Below are 19496 nucleotides of genomic sequence, written 5' to 3'. Positions count from 1 at the left end.
TTGACCTAGTGCTGTCTACACCAGGGGTTAGGCTGGCTTAACGACATCACTCCAGGGTGTGGATTTTTCACAACCCTGACCAACATAGCTGGGTCTACCTTACTTTTTAGTGTAAACCTGGCCTGAGCACCTTTCCCAAACCTGGAGAAGAGCTCTGTGTGTGCTCAAAAGCTTGTCTCTCTCACCAACAGAAGTTGGTCCAATAAAAGATATTACCTCCCCCATCTTGTCTCTCTCTCTCTCTATAAACAAGAGCTATTATAGTGCCTAATACAACGGCGCCCCAAGGCACCACTGTAATACAGAGAAGAGTAAATATTATGGTGACAAAGCCAAATGTGGAACTATTTAATCAGCAGAATTTTGATTCTTTAGTACATATAGTTTAATAGCCTAGTTGTCTAAGGCAGCTGTGTTATATCATGCCACGTCTAAACTGGGTGTGCTATTTATAACATGGAGACTTTAGTAATCTGACTATACACTACTCTAACCTAGTCTGTCACTCTACATACTAATTTGTTTTATAATAAAAAAATATTTATAAGAAGCAGGCCAAATCCTATTCTCAATAACACTGGCATAAATCTGAAGCAACTCTTTGGAAGGCAGTGGGATTTATGCTGGGTAACAGAACAAAATTTGTCCCAGTATACAATAATCATTTGCACTTTGTACCTATGCTCAAATATGCTGCTTTACAGTATAAAATAAGAAGTCATCTTATGATATTGATCTTATGTTTGTGATGTTATGTTTATCAATACTCAAGATAAATCTATTCTTCCTAATGTAAACCATGACATCCCTCCCCACAAAAAAACACCACACACACACACACTATTCATGGTCAATTAAGGGCCTGCAAAGTTAAAAAACTATAACTAACCTCCAAGTTAAAATAACCTAAAAAAGGAGAAAGAACGAGGAGTACTTGTGGCACCTTAGCAACTAACAAATTTATCTGATCATAAGCTTTCGTGGGCTAAAGCCCACTTCCTACTGTATTTTCCACTGCATGCATCTGAAGAAGATAGACAGATAAACAGAGAACATGAAAAAATGGGGGTTGCCATACCAACTCTTAACGAGACCAAACGATTAAGGTAGGCAATTATCGGCAGGAGAAAAAAAACACTTTTGTAGTGACAATTAGGATGGCCCACTTCTTGTTAAGAGTTGGTAAGGCAACCCCCATTTTTTCATGTTCTCTGTATATATATATCTTCCTACTGTATTTTCCACTGCATGCATCTGATGAAGTGGGCTTTAGCCCACAAAAGCTTATGCTCAAATAAATTTGTTGGTCTCTAAGGTGCCACAAGTACTCCTCGTTCTTTCTGCTGATACAGACTAACACGGCTACCACTCTGAAACCTAAAAAAGCAGATCATTTTCCAAAGCTTATTTCCTTGTACTTCTACTACTTGCACACATACATGGAAGAAGCAAAACCTGACTGTCAGCACATTAATACTTCAAGTATAGTAGGTCTAACTAGGAAAAGTAAACTAATATTTTCTTCACTAATGAAGTCAACTCTATGCTTATTTTATTTCTACAGCTCATTTCATCTCCTGAACATGGAAAGAATGGAGAAAAATAAAAAAGATATTATTTTCCTACAAGGTAGTCTTTTGGCAGGTAATTCCAACTGAATTATCTTGATTCAATTTTTACAGTTAAAACTGCAACTTGACTGTGAATGTCCACAAACAAATGAAACAGTTTCTTTGATTCAATCCTTTCTTTTCGCCCATTTTTGGTAGGCTAAAAAGGAAGGCTACTTCTGTTTAAAGCAGTACCTAAACCAAACATAATATTTATATCTCTCCTAGAAGTTTAAACATGCGCATAAAGATGCTGTCAGAAGTCAGTTGTCGGTTGCCCAGAGACAAGTGTCTATACATTTTTTGTCTGACCTAAAACAATCCTGCTATACTTGACAGGCAATTACTTTGCAATTACATTGTGAAGTGTTTATAGTTTTTAATGGGCATCTTATCCATTATCTTAATAATTACCGTAGCTCATAAACCTCATTCCTCTGCCATTTGAATGCTCAATGTATTTTGTGTATATTTATATTCAAGACAAAGTTACATGAGGAGGTTAGAAGTGACCTTTATCATCAAAATTCTGAGAGCCAACAGATCAGCAATCTAGTAGTAATCTTGCTAGTTTTATAGCTGGCTCCCTAATAAACCTCCTTCAAACAAACAAGTACGTTTTCTTTGAATACATTAGAATACCCCTGAAAAATAACGTATATTTCCCAGGTATAACAAATCTTCATTGCCATTGAAGTGATAGAAAAAACCTCCAGGCACTGAAATCTTAAAAGGTACAATATATATATATATTTTAACAATCAGATGTGAACAAAGGTTTCAGGTTCATTTATGGAAAGCTGTTGAGTCTGACTCCAGTTCTAAAGTTCTTATTTAAGCAGAATACATTATCTGGCAATAAGAACTTTTTAACAACACTACTGCACAGTGAAATCTAAAGGGACAATGTCAACCTGCTTAAAAATATGGTTATTTCTAAAACCTGATAATCCTATTCCCAAATCATATAAACTCTTTACTTCCTCTCCTTGGATTCTTTTCCACCAGTGCATTAAAATGAAAAATTTTGGTAACATTTTTAAACCAAAAAATATTGACTAGGTGACCAACAGTCCACAGGAAATACGCTTTGTATACATGCACCGCAAAAGCCATTTCAAATCAACAAAGCAAAGCAGTGTTGCCAGCTCTTGTGATTTTATTGTGAGTCTACAGATATCCAGCGCTTTTCTTAAAGCCCCAGCATGTGATTAGGGGAGAATTTCCACTTTCCATTTTAAAAAGGATGTTTTTAGCCCTCACATTTGCAGAGAAAAGATTGAAAATCTGACTTGAGTGCTCCCTAAAGGCTCAGAAACCAGAAGGCAAATAAAATTACCCAAAATGTTGTTTTGTTTAATTTTATGATGGGGGGAACCTAATTCATGATTTTTGAGCGCTTGAGGTTGGGAATGCTGCACTAGGGCCTGCCTTATTGTCAGTTTGTGGGATCTCCTGTTGGCATACTAGGCCAAGGAGTCTAGCGATTGTGGAGACAATAGGTTAGCCCCTACATAGAATATCGGAGCACCACTCTCCCTTTCCTTCACAGAGTCCCTTACTGGTGTGACTACGGCCTTATGCTCCACGCTAAAGAGGATACTATCAATACAGGGAGAATTGGCTCTAGGTTCCTCAAAAGAGATCCCTGGTGTGACAGTAGCAGCCAGAAAATATCTGAACTTGCAGGGGGAAGAGGTGAAGATACAGAGTTTATGGAGGGGCTGAGGGAAATAGGCAAAGGGAAGCTATAGAGATGTTAACACGTTACAGGGCGAGAGTGATGGCAGTAGAATTTTCTGAAGGGGACTGAAAGGCAAAAGCTGACCGTAACTCAAGAAGAGGTCAAAGTAAACAGGAAATAAAACGACACTTGGAGGCTGTCACACTGGACAAGAGATGAAGAGGAAGGGATTGGACCACATCCCTGGCATTCACACGCTGCTCTCTGGGGGTGGGGACAGGAAATAACAGGATCGGTGCTGAGCTATTTAACAATTGGGGTGGGAGAAAAATGAACAGAGCACAAGTTAACTCTCCAAATAAAAAGGCTTTGAAAAGTATTTGTTGCAACTGCAATGAGCAAGTCCAAGCCCATTACCAGGGAGGCCAGCTTGCTGAGAAGAAAGAGCGTCGGCCCGGGTGATACCAGCAGTATGGAAACTTGACAGAAGAGAATGAAAACAGTTTCTAATGTGCTTTAATACGGAGTTTAAAAAATTAAAAACATTCCAGTCAGACTGTGGCTCCCCTGCAAGGCCCATGGTATGGAGAAGGCTCAGGGATCCCATTCCCTCCCTCGACTACAATCCCAGAACTCATCCCTCCTGAGTGCAAGCAAAGCACTACTGGTCACACCAGAAAGGCCACTGTGCCCACCTCCAGGGTTAGGTCAGACACTTGAGCTCCTCCACTACAAGTTGCCCTTCCCTCTCCATCCCCTCTCTGCCTCTTTCCTGCTCAGCCAGAATAGCTCCAGGAACGAGCTGCTTGTGAAGAAGAGATCTTTCCTACTCCCCTGCCGCACATCTGAGACTCCTAGAGCCATAAGGCAGCCCTCTGGTTCCTCCCCACTTCCTCCCAGTTGCTAACTATTCACATCCTAGAACTGTTCTATCACTATTTGCGGGTTCGGATTGATACCAAGCATCAACCCTGTCAAGGGTTAAAAACGGTATCATCTTTTCTTTTTAGTAACCGGACTAATGCTTGGGCTCAAAAATGCCAATTCTAATTTTAAAAGGACAAGTTAAAAATTTCATTCTGGTCTAACATTGGTAACAATAATAGATTAAAAGTAACACCTGTAGTTACTAACACTGAATAACCGCAGGGGAAAAAAAGAACTATTTACTTTGTGCATGAAACCGCCCTTTGGGAAGAGTCCGTTTCCTTTCTGCTTGGGTCCTTCAAACAGCAAAAGGGGACAGAGATTCTTTTATTTTATTTTTAATTGGGAAAACGTGACTCTAAACCCATAAAAATTGGCCAGGCACTCAAGAGGAGGCATAATATCTGAAGCAAGATTTAATTCAACTGTTTTTTAAACTTGATCATATCCCTTTAAAATCTGAATATGAAAATACATTTCACTCTACAGTCCTGCTGAGCAGGGATTCTCTACTAATTCTCAAACCACTGGGGTGAGAAAACAGGTGCAGTCGTCTTTTCAAACTAGAATTTTTACAGCTAGTTAAAGCCTCTCATGTGAAGTGAATTACTTCTGATATTTTGAAAAGGAATGAAAACAAATGAGTTGCTCTACTTTACTGAGCACAAACAGCAATTTTTGACTGACAAAAGTGGAAAGTATTTAACCTGTGGTCTGGATTCACTGCATGGGCATATACTTATCCTCACTATGTTTTAAGTTCTATCACACTGGAATGCTAGTTAACATACAAAATTTTACTAAATGCATTGAAATTCACTCTGCAGTTTGCATATTTGAAAAAGAAAAATGTACACACACACACACGCACACACCACAAAACTATTTTAAAAGAATGTAAGAACTACTGAACACAAGGACATTCACTAGCATCTCCTATACTAGGCACAATGGCGTGCATTAAGGGCATGTCTATACAGCAGCTGTTAGCATGCTTCCCAGCATGAGCAGACAGACACATGCTAGCTCTGCTGGAGCTAGTGCAATAAAAATAGCAATGTGGCCAAGGCAGCACAGGCTCACTGCTGTATACAAGCCTTCCCGACCCCATGAGTACATACTTGGGTGGCTAGCCCAAGCCGCCACCACTACACTGCTATTTTTAGTATGCTAGATCAAGCAGAGCTAGCATGCATCTGTCTTCCTGTGCTGAAGCATGTACCCAGCTGCTGTGTAGACACATCCATAGGCGCCAACTTCTGCTGGCACTGGTGGGTGCTTGACCCGCCTCTGCCTTGGGCCCCACCCCCACCCCGCCCCCATTCCAACCCCTTCCCCAAAGTCCCCACCCCAACTCCGCCCCCTCCCTGCCCCTATTGGACTTCTTCCCCAAATACCCATCCCGGCCCCGCCTCCTCCCCTGCATGCAGCGATCCCGTGCCTCCCCCTTCCCTCCCAGGGCTTGTTACGCCATGCTGGGAGCTAGGGGGAGAAGCAGGGACGCGGCGTGCTCAGGGGAGGAGGCGGAGGTGAGGTGAGGCCGGGGGGGCAGGGAGGGGAGCTTGGCTGCAGGTGGGTGCAGAGCACCCACCAATTTTTCCCTGTGGGTGCTCCAGCCCTGGATTTGGCACCTATGGACACACCTTAAAAGGAAGTAGCCAGAGCAGTGCCTCTGTGGTCTGAATGGAACTGAAGGATATTCAGCATGGTGCATTTCAGACTCTCAGGGTGAAATCCCACTGAAATCAATGGAAGTTTTGCCACTGACTTAAATGAAGCCAGAATTTCACCCTTGGTCCTTAATTCACTATAGAAACAAAAGTAAGGGTAGGATTTTCTGAAGTGCTCAGAGTTAGCCTAACACTGCTTCTACCAAAGTCAATGGTAAAACTTCCACGAGTCAATGGGAGCTCAGTTAGGTTAACACTGAACACTTCAGAAAAATCTCACCATTAATTCCTTTCTGTTTCTATAATATATTACATGTATGTCCATTTTAAGTCCCTTTTGTAGTACCAGAGTGGTGTCAAGGAGCCCTAGAGTAAGTGAGAATCAGGCCCGTAACCTTTATCCCAAGGTAACAAAAGCTCTGTCACAAAACAGACCACTTGCACATGCTGACATCTGCAACAAAATAAATGGGACCAGGCTATTTCATTACACAGTTTTTTCTTACGCAACCGCAAAAACATTAATTTGCTAGTCAGAGTAAGATGGCAGCCACTCTGCAGTTTCAAATTCTAACAATTATCCTTTAAATCTCCAGTTACCTTGCAGCAGAAAATGTATAACACACAGCCATGGCTTACACCAAAGAGCCTTTCCATACCCAGTTGTTGTATGATTCAATGAGTCATTTAAGTAGTGAGTAAATCAGCCACCACCTATGCACGTCAGTATCCTGTTACTGGAGACTCTCCCCTGGTAGTCACTCTCACCACTAACAGGAATGCTAGGACAATCAGAGAGAACACTGGATACCAAAAAAGCAGGTTTTCAAATGAACATTTTCAACGATCATCAAAAATATCTCAAAAAACATAGCAATGGCATCCCAGTTCCTCTATTCATTTAACAACAGTCTCATGTGCTGCCCCAAAACACATTGTTATATTTACCTTCTCTACAATCCCCTCCCTAAATAAAAAGCAGCAGAATTGAAACTTTAGGGTCATTTGCTGTGCTAATAATATATTGTTGAAATTAATTATACCCAAATCGATAGCATTTGTCTATGTAAGTTTTCACCTCCTACACTCTATTCATTACAGGAATCCATACATTTATAATTCAGTGCATGATAATGATAATAAAGCAGCGGTGCATGTCAGGAAGACAATAAACTTGACATACAGCAGTAGCTTTATCTCAATGGGAGTATCTAGAACAGGGGCGGGCAAACTTTTTGGCCTGAGGGCTACATCGGGTTTTGGAAATTGTATGGAGGGGTGGTTAGGGGAGGCTGTGCCAGGCTGTGCCCCCATCCCCTATCCGTCCCCCCCTTGCTTCTTGCCCCCGGCGCCCCCCCAGGACTCCTGCCCCATCCAACCCCCCCACTCCCTGACTGCCCCCCCCGGGACCCCTGCCTGCCGCCATTCAACCCCTCCCACTCCCCGCCCTCTGACCGCCCCGACCCCATCCACACCCCGCCCCTCTATCCAAACCCCCTGCCCCCTTACCAAGCAGCACAGAGCACTGGTGGCTGGCGGCACTACAGCCCCGCTGCCCAGAGCGTTGTGCCGGTGTGGTGTAGTAAACTGCTCTCCGTAACTGCTACCAGTAGCACATTCCGACGCAGAGCAGTTTAATACACTACACCAGCAGCAGGGCACGCTGAGGCTGCGGGGGAGGGAGAACAGTGGGGGAGGAGCTGGGGGCTACCCTCTCAGGCCAGGAGCTCAGGGGCCAGGCAGGAGGGTCCCACGGGCCAGATGTGGCCCGTGGGCCATAGTCTGACCACCTCTGATCTAGAAAAACATCTGTCACCACAAGCAAGGGACAAGATGACACCCAAAGGGCTGGACTGGGGAATTCCCAGTCATCAAATAACTATGCCTGTGTATTAGAGGCTTAAACTTGACGTCAATCTCTTCCTATCACATGCACTTTGTGCATCAGTTATAGGTTTAATTAGAGATATCCTACTGTGTATGTGTATGTCTCCAAAATCAGCAGTCAGCTCATTGTGTCAGGGGGAGGGAAGAGAAAGGATGAGACCTTAAAAACAAGGGAGAGAAGAAACTATCTTGGAGCTGAGAGATTTCCAAACACTACACTAGGCGTGGTTAATGTCACAGATTTCACCCTCAATCCCACTTGTACACTTGGGAAACCTCTTTTGCAGAAGGTTTCATACTACTTATTGCCATACATCAATTGAAGTAAAATCTTGCAATTAAAATTTATTCCAAATGTTTCATAAGTGTATATTAAAGATCTGAATATTTTGGGTATTTCCATGGTTCAAGAATTTCATTTATTTAAAAAATAGAACTAAAGGAGTCTAACTTTGATAGAAAATAACTTTTCTATCAATATTTTTGAATCATCCTATAGAATTTAATAGAGTAGTATATTCCTGCTATGGGCTAAGTAAAAAACCCTAAAAAAAACCACAACCTACTATAGAAAAGTTCTCATTCTCCATTCTATCCTATAGCTTTTTAGAATAATTTCTGTAGAGCCCTATTGGTTTTATCCCTAGGAAATTCCATAGAATTTTCCCATAGAGGAAAATTAAAGAAGGCCAAATGCTGCAAATCTGGCACAGAAGTTCCCATGCCAGGCAAGCCCAAAGAGGCAGCTTTCATTACACTAGCATTTGGGGTACTAGGCCAGCAGAAGCTTCTAATAGCAGCCACTGAATCAGAATCCTAGCTGCCCAAAGCCACTTTCTTCCCCGTTTTCTATCAGGACCAGGCACTTATAATGCTGCTCTGCCCCCTTTTGTAGCCCTAAACATAGAAATGGAGTTATGGACCCTATGCACTCCCAAAACCTGATCATTTGCTCAATTTCCAGTACCAGGGATCTCTGCCATTATTTGCAGAAGCACAAACCCAATGGAAAACCGGGCCCAATTACAAAGAAAATATGTTCATTTTATTTGTGAGTCTCTGTAGTGCCCAATTACAGGTAACTGGGAGAATGTGCTATGATTACTACAGCTACAATCAACATGAAACAGCCCAGAGACCCAGAAAGAAAATACTCCACCACAGCCACTTGGGTAAACAAAGGAAAAATGGCCAAAGGACGTAATTCAGAATGGAGAGAAGGTGGCGGAGAAGGAGGAGGAGTGGAGATGTGAAATATCAATGTCTTCTTTATTTAACTGGTACAGATCAAGGCCTAGTCCCAGGTTTCCACATTTGCTCTTGAACAACTGGACTTCACTGTCCATAAATACAATGTCCTGCACTATTTCAAGTGTTCCCTTTGTGCAGCAGGGGAAAACTCAGAAGGAAGATGGAGAAGGAGAAAACTTGGGTAGTAGAAGTGATTTTCATATAGCATGTTAAAAATGTACAACGTATTTGTAATTGAAGGCCATATGCGTGAACACACAGAGAGATGGGCCTCCACCCAAAATCCTGGATACAAACACCCACCCCAGACTTGCTCCAGACTTTATGGTTCAGCCCCCATCTCTGTGTTAATGTGTTAATGATTTAGAATCTTAAATCTTTTAACTTGTTTTTAAAAGAACATAGTCATTCACTTTTACACACTTTGACCCCCAATATAACAAGCACAAAAGATTATGCGAGTTCAATTTTTGAAGACACTTCTGTCAAAAGAGCAGTGCACATTAGAGCTAAAGTTAACAAGTATCACCAAGAACAGTTAAATAGCATAATATCTTGGATTTTAGATATAGGAAATAAATTGTAAGGTGGAACTGTACTGTAAGAGTGGAGTTTCCAATTCCAGCAAATATTATCCAGTGGACACTTCCTGCTGTTACCTAATCAAAAAGCAGGATTACTAGTAAGGATTAAACTATAATCAAAAGCTCTCAACACTGTACACTCCACTCTTTGTACCCACCGTTGGGCATCAGTGACCCATGCCATGCCATTTGCCCAGCAGGGAGTGCATGAGGCAGTATGCAGTGGCACAAATAAGTGCCAGAAAGAGTGGTGTTTCAGTTGTGCATTCCCAATTTTACCACCCAAAAATATCCCTTTAATAAAAAATAAATGCAAAAATCCCAGGGCCATTAGAGTAAGGGTGATGCTCTCCATCCCGGAATTACATGAAATTACTGCGGAGCATCTCCACATTATTCTAGACAACCCCATCCATCTTCCTCCACCAGTTGGGCATTTTGTGAAGTCCCCAGTCGTCATCTCTCACTCAAGCCTGCTGCAGGGCACTTCGGTTTGTAGTTTCTAGGAGAGAGCCAGGCTCCATCCTCGATAGCTTTCCTTAGGCTGCTAAGCAGGAGTTTAACATTATGTAAACCACCACTAGCACAGTCTTTAAATCCACCACAGTCTATTTATTGAACTAGCCTGGGGATTAAAATACATTGGGGGAAGAAGAGGAGAAAGGAGCAAACAAAAATAAATTCACTCCCTGCAGTGTCCCAAGACCTTTTCTCTCCATGGGCCTAATCCAAAAATCCACTGAAGTCACTGGAAAGACTTCCACTGACTTTAATGGGATTTGGTTCAGGCCCCAAGCCTCCAACCCTTTTCACTGTCATGCCAAATTTTAAACAGAAATGCCGCATCCTCCATTTAACTGCTGCCGAGGCTAGCTTTAAATTCAAGCTTAACACGTGACATGTAGTTCCCTTACCTCGCTGTTGTGGCCCCTCAGATTGAAGTTGATTCTCTGAGGGGTGTTTCGGTCTCTCCGACAATGACTGGAGGTGAAAGTCACTCCGACAACTCCTCTGCCATTGCCTGTTGCCAGCCAGCCCTCTTCATAGTACCGCCTCCTGCACACTGGTTTCTCCTTCTCGCTTTTGGGAACTCTACCTTTCCAGGAGAGGCAGAGGATGTTGGAATCGCTGCAAAGAACAGGCCCATGTTCCACCGCTGCATACATGCTTTTCTTTATCTTTAATTTTTGACATAAGAAAGTAATATGTCTAGTGCACAAAATTTAAATCTATTTTTTTATTGATAAGACTGACCTGGGATAGATCATTGGAGGGGAGAACATGGGTCAGTGTTTATAAATATCCACCAAATGCATAGTGAAAAATTCTTCTATAAAAGACAATGGCAGTTGGCTAAGAAAAAGTAACACTTAAAAAAAAATCAGGTTCCTTTTGTCTTTGAGTCATTAGAGTGAGGGTGCACTGATCCTTTGGAGAAACAGCTCCTTCATAAGAGGCGCTCAAGAAGTGGTAATTCGTCTTTTTGCTCAATTTGATATAATCTTTATACAGCCTGAGATTCCAGTTTAGCGTAATGCAATTCCAGAGACAAAGAGTTGCAAATGTGTAGATTTCAAGTAACTTAAGGCTTTAAGATTTCCTCCAGTCAGATTTTCTTCAAAAGTTCAGTCGCAGAAATTTAAACACGCACACATATATACGTGTAGATATATATATATATAGAGAGAGAGAGAGAAATATATATATATGACATTCATCTTTCCCAAGCTGCCCTCTGGCATAACTTCTCCACCAAGCACATTTCTGCTGCTAAAGTTGAGAGAGATTGCATAAAGGGAAAAAAAGGCACACAAACCGTGCGAAACAACAGATCCGAGCTTGGGCAGGCACCACCGTGCCAGGCCAGATGGGAAATCCCTCTCGGTACTAACCTACTCAATGGATTCAATGGTTTTTGCAATCCAGAGACAGTCTTATTTTCATTGCAGCTCTTTCTTCCACCAGAGACCCAACACAACCTGAACTGTTTATCATGCGAGCTCGCCTGCTTTCCCACTTCTCGCTGCCACACGGGCATGAAAAAGAAAACCCCTTTTCATTTAGCAGAACCAAAATGCTGTAAAGCTTTTAGAGCAGATAAGTTTGCCTCAGGTGAGCCATGAAATTCTCTCTCCTACAGAAGAGGGCTGCACGTCAGGCTGTTTTTCTTTTACTTTTCCCTTTTTCCTACTACAAATGAATCACAGACTTTTCACCCTGCTGCAAAAACAAGTGCCAAAATTAAAGCACGTCAAGAAAGCACTCATTTGCAAACCTTCTAGGATTCAAGGAAGGAAGAAAAATAATCAACAAAAAGAGGAGCAGTACTAGAAATCTGACTTCCCAGTTTCACTATTTCCCTAGATATTTTCCTTTCTTGTTTGATGGGCTCCTTCCTTCTTGAGGCTTGTCTAGAGCTCAGATTCATAGTTCCAAAAGACCACATTTGCAGCTGTACATGAAGGAAACATATGTAGTCTTCTGATGGTTTTAGATGAACAACATTTATTAGTTTATACCATACTAAGCAGAAAGAGAAAAGAAAAGGAAAGGACAAAGTACGTTCAATGACCCGGTTAACTCAATACAGAGGATGAGGTTTGTCAGTTCAATGCCCAAACTTGTCCCATTGTTCCTAAACTTACTTTCTTCCAGTCATTACCACACAATAAATGGTCACCATGTATTAGTCCAGTACATTAAACTCAATTACAGTTTACTGAGCTCAATGCAAAAAATGTGCCAAAGACAGTTCATTGTTCCTTTTGCAATATCTAAGTCAGTTTCTTCCCCACACTGCCTCTCTCTCAATTATTCCTTTAGATTGTAGAGGTATTTGTGAGGCTTGTTCTGTGGCAGAGGGTGTTTTCTTCCTCTTCTTGCAAACTTTTTTCACCCGTGAAGACCATGTGGAAAGCAGACCATTAATGGCAGGTGTCTTTCCATGGGCTCTTGATCCCTGTGCTGTTAAGTTGCTCCATCTGGTTCCTAAGTTAATTTTCATCAATTGAGGAATTCCCAGGAGTATGCAAGAACAAGTCTGCTTGGCTGTGGAAATATGTGGGTATATACATACACGCGGTGTACACAAGGTCACTCAACCTTGTATTTGGAACTGCATCTGCCTTTTCAGCTTCAGTATGGTAGTCTAATAAGATGTCTATTCTTCAAAGCCTTGACATCCTGGATTCTTCCCATTCTGTAAAACAAAGCACACACAAAAAATACAGTGAAAAAACAAGACTGCAAAACAATGTAGTCTGAGATATATATGCGAGCTATTGGGGCAGTTATTCAGTATTATGATTTGATATTTTATATGTATATAGCTTTTTTCATTCCAAAGGATCACAAAGATTTTCACAGTCTACACACATACAAAACCTAACAAAATGCAACCAGGTCTGGAATAGAGAGGGAGCAATTAACTATCGCATAGCACACTACACCACAGTTGGGGAAAAGGGAAATTTGGGGGGAGGAGGAACCAAAGTTACTCCCACTCTCACAAAAGAGTCATGGGATCTTTACTGTAAGCGAACAGGAGACAGAAGTAAGGTTTTTAAAAAGGTGTCACCTGTAAGAGACATAATAAAGTACATAGTGCTATACTCCATTTATCTGCCTCCAAAAAATGAAGAAGGAGTGACTTGATCCCATTGGGATTTAACTTGTGATTCCAGGAAGTCTGAGTATTCCCAAACAGGATGCCTAGAACTTCGGGTAAAATATTTATGGGTTTTAAAGACAACTGATGTCTTGAACTGAAAGGGTCACAGCCACCAAATATACATTTGAATTAGGGGGGAAAGAACCAAGCAATTAAATTCAGTTTTATAAAGATGAGCATAACTATAAGATAAGAGGCATGTGTTTAACATGCATTTAAAAGTTATTGTGTCTACACTAATTTTGTCCTCTTTTTGATTCAGTATTCCATTAAAGAAAGTATTACAGCTGCAAAGATAGCCTTGCCTACACTACACACTAAACTAGTGGTTCTCAACCCATGGCCCAATCAGCACAGAGCTGCGGCCCATACAGGTAGCATTGGATGCAGCCTATGTAACACATTGTGGGCCCTATATGTAGTGCTGCCAACTTTCTAATCGCACAAAACCGAACACCCCTGCCCCGCCCCTTCTGAGGCCCCGCCCTGCCCCTTCTCCAAGGCCCTGCCCCCCGCTCACTCCACCCCCCCCCCCACTCACTTTCACTAGACTGGGGCAGTGGCATGGGGTGCAGGAGGGGGCGAGGGCTCTGGGATGAGGCCAGAAATGAGGGGTTCAGAGTGCAGGCTGGGGATGAAGGGTTTGGGGTGGAGAAGGAGGCTCAGGGCCGAAGAGGGGGTTAGGGTGTGGGAGGGGATGCGGGCTCTGGGAAGGAATAAGGGTGAAGGATGGGGTTCCGTTCTGAGGCAGGGGGTTGGGGTGCAGGAGGGGGATCGGGCTCCGGCCAGTGGTGCTTACCTGAGGTGGCTCCTGGAAGTGGCCGGCATATCTGGCTCCTAGGCAAAGGGGCCAGGGGGCTCTGTGTGCCGACCGCACCCACAGACACTGCACCCGCAGCTCCCATTGGCCGCCGTTCCTGGCCATCGGGAGCTGTGGAGCCGGCGCTCAGGGTGGTGGGCAGCGCACAGAGTCCCTGTGGTCACCCCTGTGCCTAGGAGCTGCATGTGCTGGCTGCTTCCAGGAGCTGGGCAGAGCCAGGGCAGGTAGGGAACAACCGACCAGACTTTTAGTGGCTCGATCTGCAGTGCTAATCGGCGCCACCAGGGTCCCCTTTCGACTGGGCATTCCAATCAAAAACCGGACGCCTGGCAACCCTATGCATACGCGGACCACAATGGTAAATAGGTTGAGAACCACTGCACTAAACTGTGCTAACGCCATATTTAGAACAATTGCCATTACATGAGAGTCAACAGCGTCTGGCAAAGAGTTTATAAATCCATTCCTTGGACAACCTGGTGAGGAGGTGGTGTAGTTTACAACACAATCTAGCTAGCATGCTTCTTATGAAATAGTCTGTTCATGCCAGTCAGGAAGACAGTATCAGAACCTGCCTAGCAACAACTGGTCTAAAAGTGGTGGTTGCTAACAGTTTTTTCATAATAGCATGGTAAGGATTTAAAAACAAAAAACCACACACTGTTTTCTGAATTTACAGTGCTCCTGAACCAGATGCTGAATGAACTTGGCAGTGAAGAATAACTAACTCAAATCAGAATTTGGAAAGCAATGGCTTCAGAGAGAAACTCTCTGCTTGTACTGTAAACAATCCTGATCCTTGAAATCGTGAAACAGAGCTGTTAGTTGCACCCCCTGCCAGGCTCTTCTTAACAGATAACAGATTTAAATTCAACAGTATTCCCTTTGCCTTGTCTTCAGTTGACAGCAGGGGCCTGTACTATGATGCGGGTCTTAACAGATCATACTGGCAGACAACAGAACTGTTTTTAATATGCTGCAAAGGGTGTCATTGAAACATCAACAACAGAGACATGAATAACACTTATGATAGCAATTGTTTGAACTGCATGAATACCATGTTTTTAAAAGGGGATTTTCAAAACCACAGACAAGCATACATAGCCTTGCACAGGTTTTTCATATAATTTCTTGTTTGCTACTTATGAAAATTAATAGTTTTGCTTTTGAAATGACTCACTCCCCCGATTCCCCATAGTTTTTTCCCCATTTGATTCCACAGTTAAGTAAAAAGGCTGACTTTGTATCATCTCTTCCATGGCTACAAACCCATGCCTAATGTTATATAAAAAATTCTGACTTCATTAGAGAATCAAGAAGAAGAAACAGTTGAACTGCAAGGCAGAAATAAAAAATACCTGAAATAACTGCAAAAGGGATACAGCAAGTGATTACTCAAGAACATTTTGCTTAACAACAATGGTTACTTCTCTAGCAGGAAAGTCTATCTATAAAATCTATGTGCAGCAGAATTACACACAGACACAGACACACACACACACAAAGTTAAAAGAACATTAAGGTTGCAAGTTCAAGCACTCAAAAGTTAAGAAATACCGGAACTCAGATTGCCTCCAGGACCTTCATTCAGTCCCCTTGTAGGTATGCATTGTGATGCAGTTTTTAATTACACGGCCACACATTATTTGATCCCAAAGGACTTCTGCTTCATTTAGTGCCCGATCGAAAAGGGACCCTGGCAGCTCTGGTCAGCACTGCCGACTGGGCTGTTAAAAGTCCAGTCAGCAGCACAGCAGGGACCCGGGCTAAGGCAGGCTCCCTACCTGCCCTGGCTCCATGAGGATCCTGGGTCAGCCAGAGAGGCTTCGTGCACTGCCCCCACCTGCAGAGCCAGCTCCGCAGCTCCTATTGGCTGGGAACCGTGACCAATGGGAGCTGCAGGGGGCAGCACCTGTGGGCGCAAAGGCAGCGCACACAGCCACCTGGCCGCCCATGCGCCTAGAGGCTGCAGGGATCTGGCGACTGCTTCTTCGGAGCTGCAGTAACCGCTGCCGAGAACCTGCTCCCTGAACCCCTGGCCCAGCCTGGAGCCCCCCTTTTGTTCCCCAAACCTCTCAACCGCCCCCCACCACTCCTCCACCCCAGCCCTCACCACCACCACCCCACTGCTCCCCAACCCTCTGGCCCAGCCCAGAGCCCCCTTCTGCACTCCAAAACTCCTCATCCCCGGCCCCACCACCAGCTGGAGCCCTCACCCCCCCACACACACATCCCAACCCCATCCCAGAGTCCCGTCCCACACTCCAAAACCCTCATTCCCAGCCCCACCCCAGAGCCCACACCCTCAGCTGGAGTCCTCAACCCCCTGCACCCCAACCTTCTGCCCCATCCCCCATTCCTCAACCCTCGGCATTTCATTGAGTCAGGTAGCTTATTCCTTGGCACCAGCTGGGAGGACACTGACAGCACCAGAGTGTGTCCCCCTTCTCAGTTCCAGTGCCTGGAACCTCAGTAGCCCAGAAGAGCAATTCCAGGATAAGTCCTGCTCAGCCTCTGCAGCCCTGGGCATACAGCTTGCTCAGCTGCTTTGTAGGGATGATACATGCGCAGTCTGGTCGTACATAGCAGCTGTGAGGGGCTGGAGCATGATCAGTACAGACTGAGAATTTAGCTGTCAAACTCCAAGTCTCTACTCAGCATGTAAGATCTGTGAGCATCTGAAAAGTCATGGGAGGCCAAAATTTTGGAAATTTTTTTTAGGAGCATAGAAATCCCACACAGTACAGTCATCCTGCTGCTAAATTTCAAGTCTCTGCTCCAAAGTATAGAGGTGCTACAATGGCTCAGTGAAACAGTTGTAAGAATTTGGGGTTTTGTTGTTGATGGTGGGTTTTTTTATTTAATTACTTTTAAAGATTAGGGGGAAAAAGCTTTTTTCCCTAACCTCATTCTCCAAAATGGCTCAACTGTTTTAGCTGAACCTTTCCAAAAATTCAGCTGTAGGCAGACACCAGCATGAAAAATTTAACTACAAACATTTACATATATAAGCCACAAAACAGGGTCTCACATTGGAAAATGTTGGGTATCCTTAACTATAAGTAGTATTTTCTCTCATCACTGGTCAAACACCAGTGTCTAGAAAAGTTTACTGGTCCTGAAAGTATTTATACTTTCTAGCACTGGCACGTGTGGTAGAAGTGTAATTGAATATCTGTACCTTTCCTCTGGCTCCCTCCCTAACAGCGTCTCAGATACTGTGACTCTCATGGTGATGATGTAACATCTACAGTCACCTAGCGAAACATCTATAGCAGGGGTCCCCAAAGTGGCGCCCACCGGGGCAGTTGTGTGCACCCACAGGACACCGCGCCGCCGAAATGTCACAAAATACCACCACTGAGAAGCATTGCTGTTACTCGGCAGCATTTCACCGTCGGCGCTTCTTTCCGCTGCTGCTTCTCGGCGGCATTTCGGCGGTGAGGTGTCTGGCGCCCGCCACAGTCTTGTGGGAATAGGAATGTGCTGTTCCCACAGAAAGGTTGGGGACCACTGATCTACAGTCATCAGACTGGGGAGGGAGAAGGGAAATCCAATATTCTCTCCACTTGAATTTGTTGGGCAACTCTAGCACTTCATGAAGAGTGAGTGAGTGAGTCCTTTTTAAGAATAAATAAAGATTTTAACATCAAGATCTGGCTTTTCTTGCGTCTTTTAGGGCCAAACTACTGAGCATTTCTCTCCCAACTGCTTCCATTAACTTGTACAAATCATCAGTATTAAGCAAAGTTGGAAAATCAGAAAAATATTCACTTCCTCTCATGCATCTTTCATCAAGCTGTCTCCCTTTTGTCAACACAAAGAAGTCATGCACAGCCAAGTGCACAGATACTGCAGTCAGCTCTACACCACTTTACATTTCACAGCTCCCAACCTGTAGGGCTTCAAATTAAGAGCTTGTCTACACTTAAAATGCTGTACCTCCTCAGTGTAGAGACCACCTACTCCAAAGGGAGAAATACCTCCGTCGGCATAGGTAATCACAGAATCATAGAATATTAGGGTTGGAAGGGACCTCAGAAGGTCATCTAGTCCAAACCCCTGCTCAAAGCAGGACCAACATCAACTAAATCATCCCAGCGCAGGCTCTGTCACGCCGGGCCTTAAAAACCACTAAGAATGGAGGGTCCACCACCTCCCTACGTAACCCATTCCAGTGCTTCACCACCCTCCTAGTGAAATAGTGTTTTCCAATATCCAAGCTAGACCTCCCCCACTGAAACTTGAGACCATTCCTCCTTGTTCTGTCATCTGCCACCACTGAGAACAGTCTAGCTCCATCCTCTTTGGAACCCCCTTTCAGGTAGTTGAAGGCTGCTATCAAATCCCCCCCCCCCTTACTCTTCTGAAGACTAAATAACCCCAGTCCCCTCAGCTTCTCCTTGTAAGTCATGTGCCCCAGCCCCCTAATCATTTTTGTTGCCCTCCGCTGGACTCTCTCCAATTTGTCCACATCCCTTCTGTAGTGGGGGGGGGACCAAAACTGGACACAAATCTCCAGGTGTGGCCTCACCAGTGCTGAATAGAGGGAAACAATCACTTCCTTCAATCTGCTGGCAATGCTCCTACTAATACAGCCCAATATGCCATTGGCCTTCTTGGCAACAAGGGCACACTGCTGACTCATATCCAGCTTCTCATCCACTGTAATCCCCAGGTCCTTTTCTGCAGTCCCCAGCCTGTAGCTGTGCATGGAATTCTTCCATCCTAAGTGCAGGACTCTGCACTTGTCCTTGTTGAACCTCATCAGATTTCTTTTGGCCCAATCCTCCAATTTGTCTAGGTCACTCTGGACCCTATCCCTACCCTCCAGTGTATCTACCTCTCCCCACAGCTTAGTGTCATCTGCAGACTTGCTGAGGGTGCACTTAATCCCATCATCCAGATCATTAATGAAGATGTTGAACAAAACCGGCCACAGGACCGACCCCTGGGGCACTCTGCTTGATACCGTCTGCCAACTAGACATTGAGTCGTTGATCGCTACCTGTTGTGCCCAACAATCTAGCCAGCTTTCTTTCCACCTTATAGTCCATCCAATCCATACTACTTTAACTTGCTGGCAAGAACACTGTGGGAGACAAGCTTTACTCAAGTCAATATATATCATGTCCACCGCTTTCCGCATACCCACAGAGCCAGTTATCTTATCATAGAAGGCAATCAGGCTACAATCCAGGCCTTTACACAATGGAATTGGCAGGGCTCAATCACAAGGAATATAGGATTCAGGCCTCAGGGTGTACACTCAAAAGAATATCAGGTTAAGGATCAAAACTTCTTGTTATTAACAGATTATTAAAACAATGTTTTAAAAAAAATCCATTTGTCATTTAAATATTTAATTTCTCTTGGTTTGAGCAATGAAAATC

The 19496-nt window shown here is 43.8% G+C and overlaps 1 protein-coding gene across 1 annotated transcript in view; it reads right to left on the bottom strand.

The window, feature by feature from the left end:
* The window catches only part of TULP4 (TUB like protein 4), a 297688-nt gene that overhangs the window by 230599 nt on the left and 47593 nt on the right, over positions 1-19496 (bottom strand). Inside the window, exon 2 of the mRNA XM_048844124.2 lies at positions 10528-12812. Coding sequence (XP_048700081.1) covers positions 10528-10779 — 252 coding nt within the window. The 5' untranslated portion in view covers positions 10780-12812. The remainder of the gene's footprint in view (positions 1-10527; positions 12813-19496) is intronic.

This window comes from Caretta caretta, chromosome 3 (genome assembly GCF_965140235.1).
Source record: "Caretta caretta isolate rCarCar2 chromosome 3, rCarCar1.hap1, whole genome shotgun sequence".
Taxonomy (NCBI): domain Eukaryota; kingdom Metazoa; phylum Chordata; order Testudines; family Cheloniidae; genus Caretta; species Caretta caretta.
The sequence above is the reverse complement of the archived record's forward strand: the minus strand, read 5'-3'. Positions and strand labels throughout refer to the sequence as shown.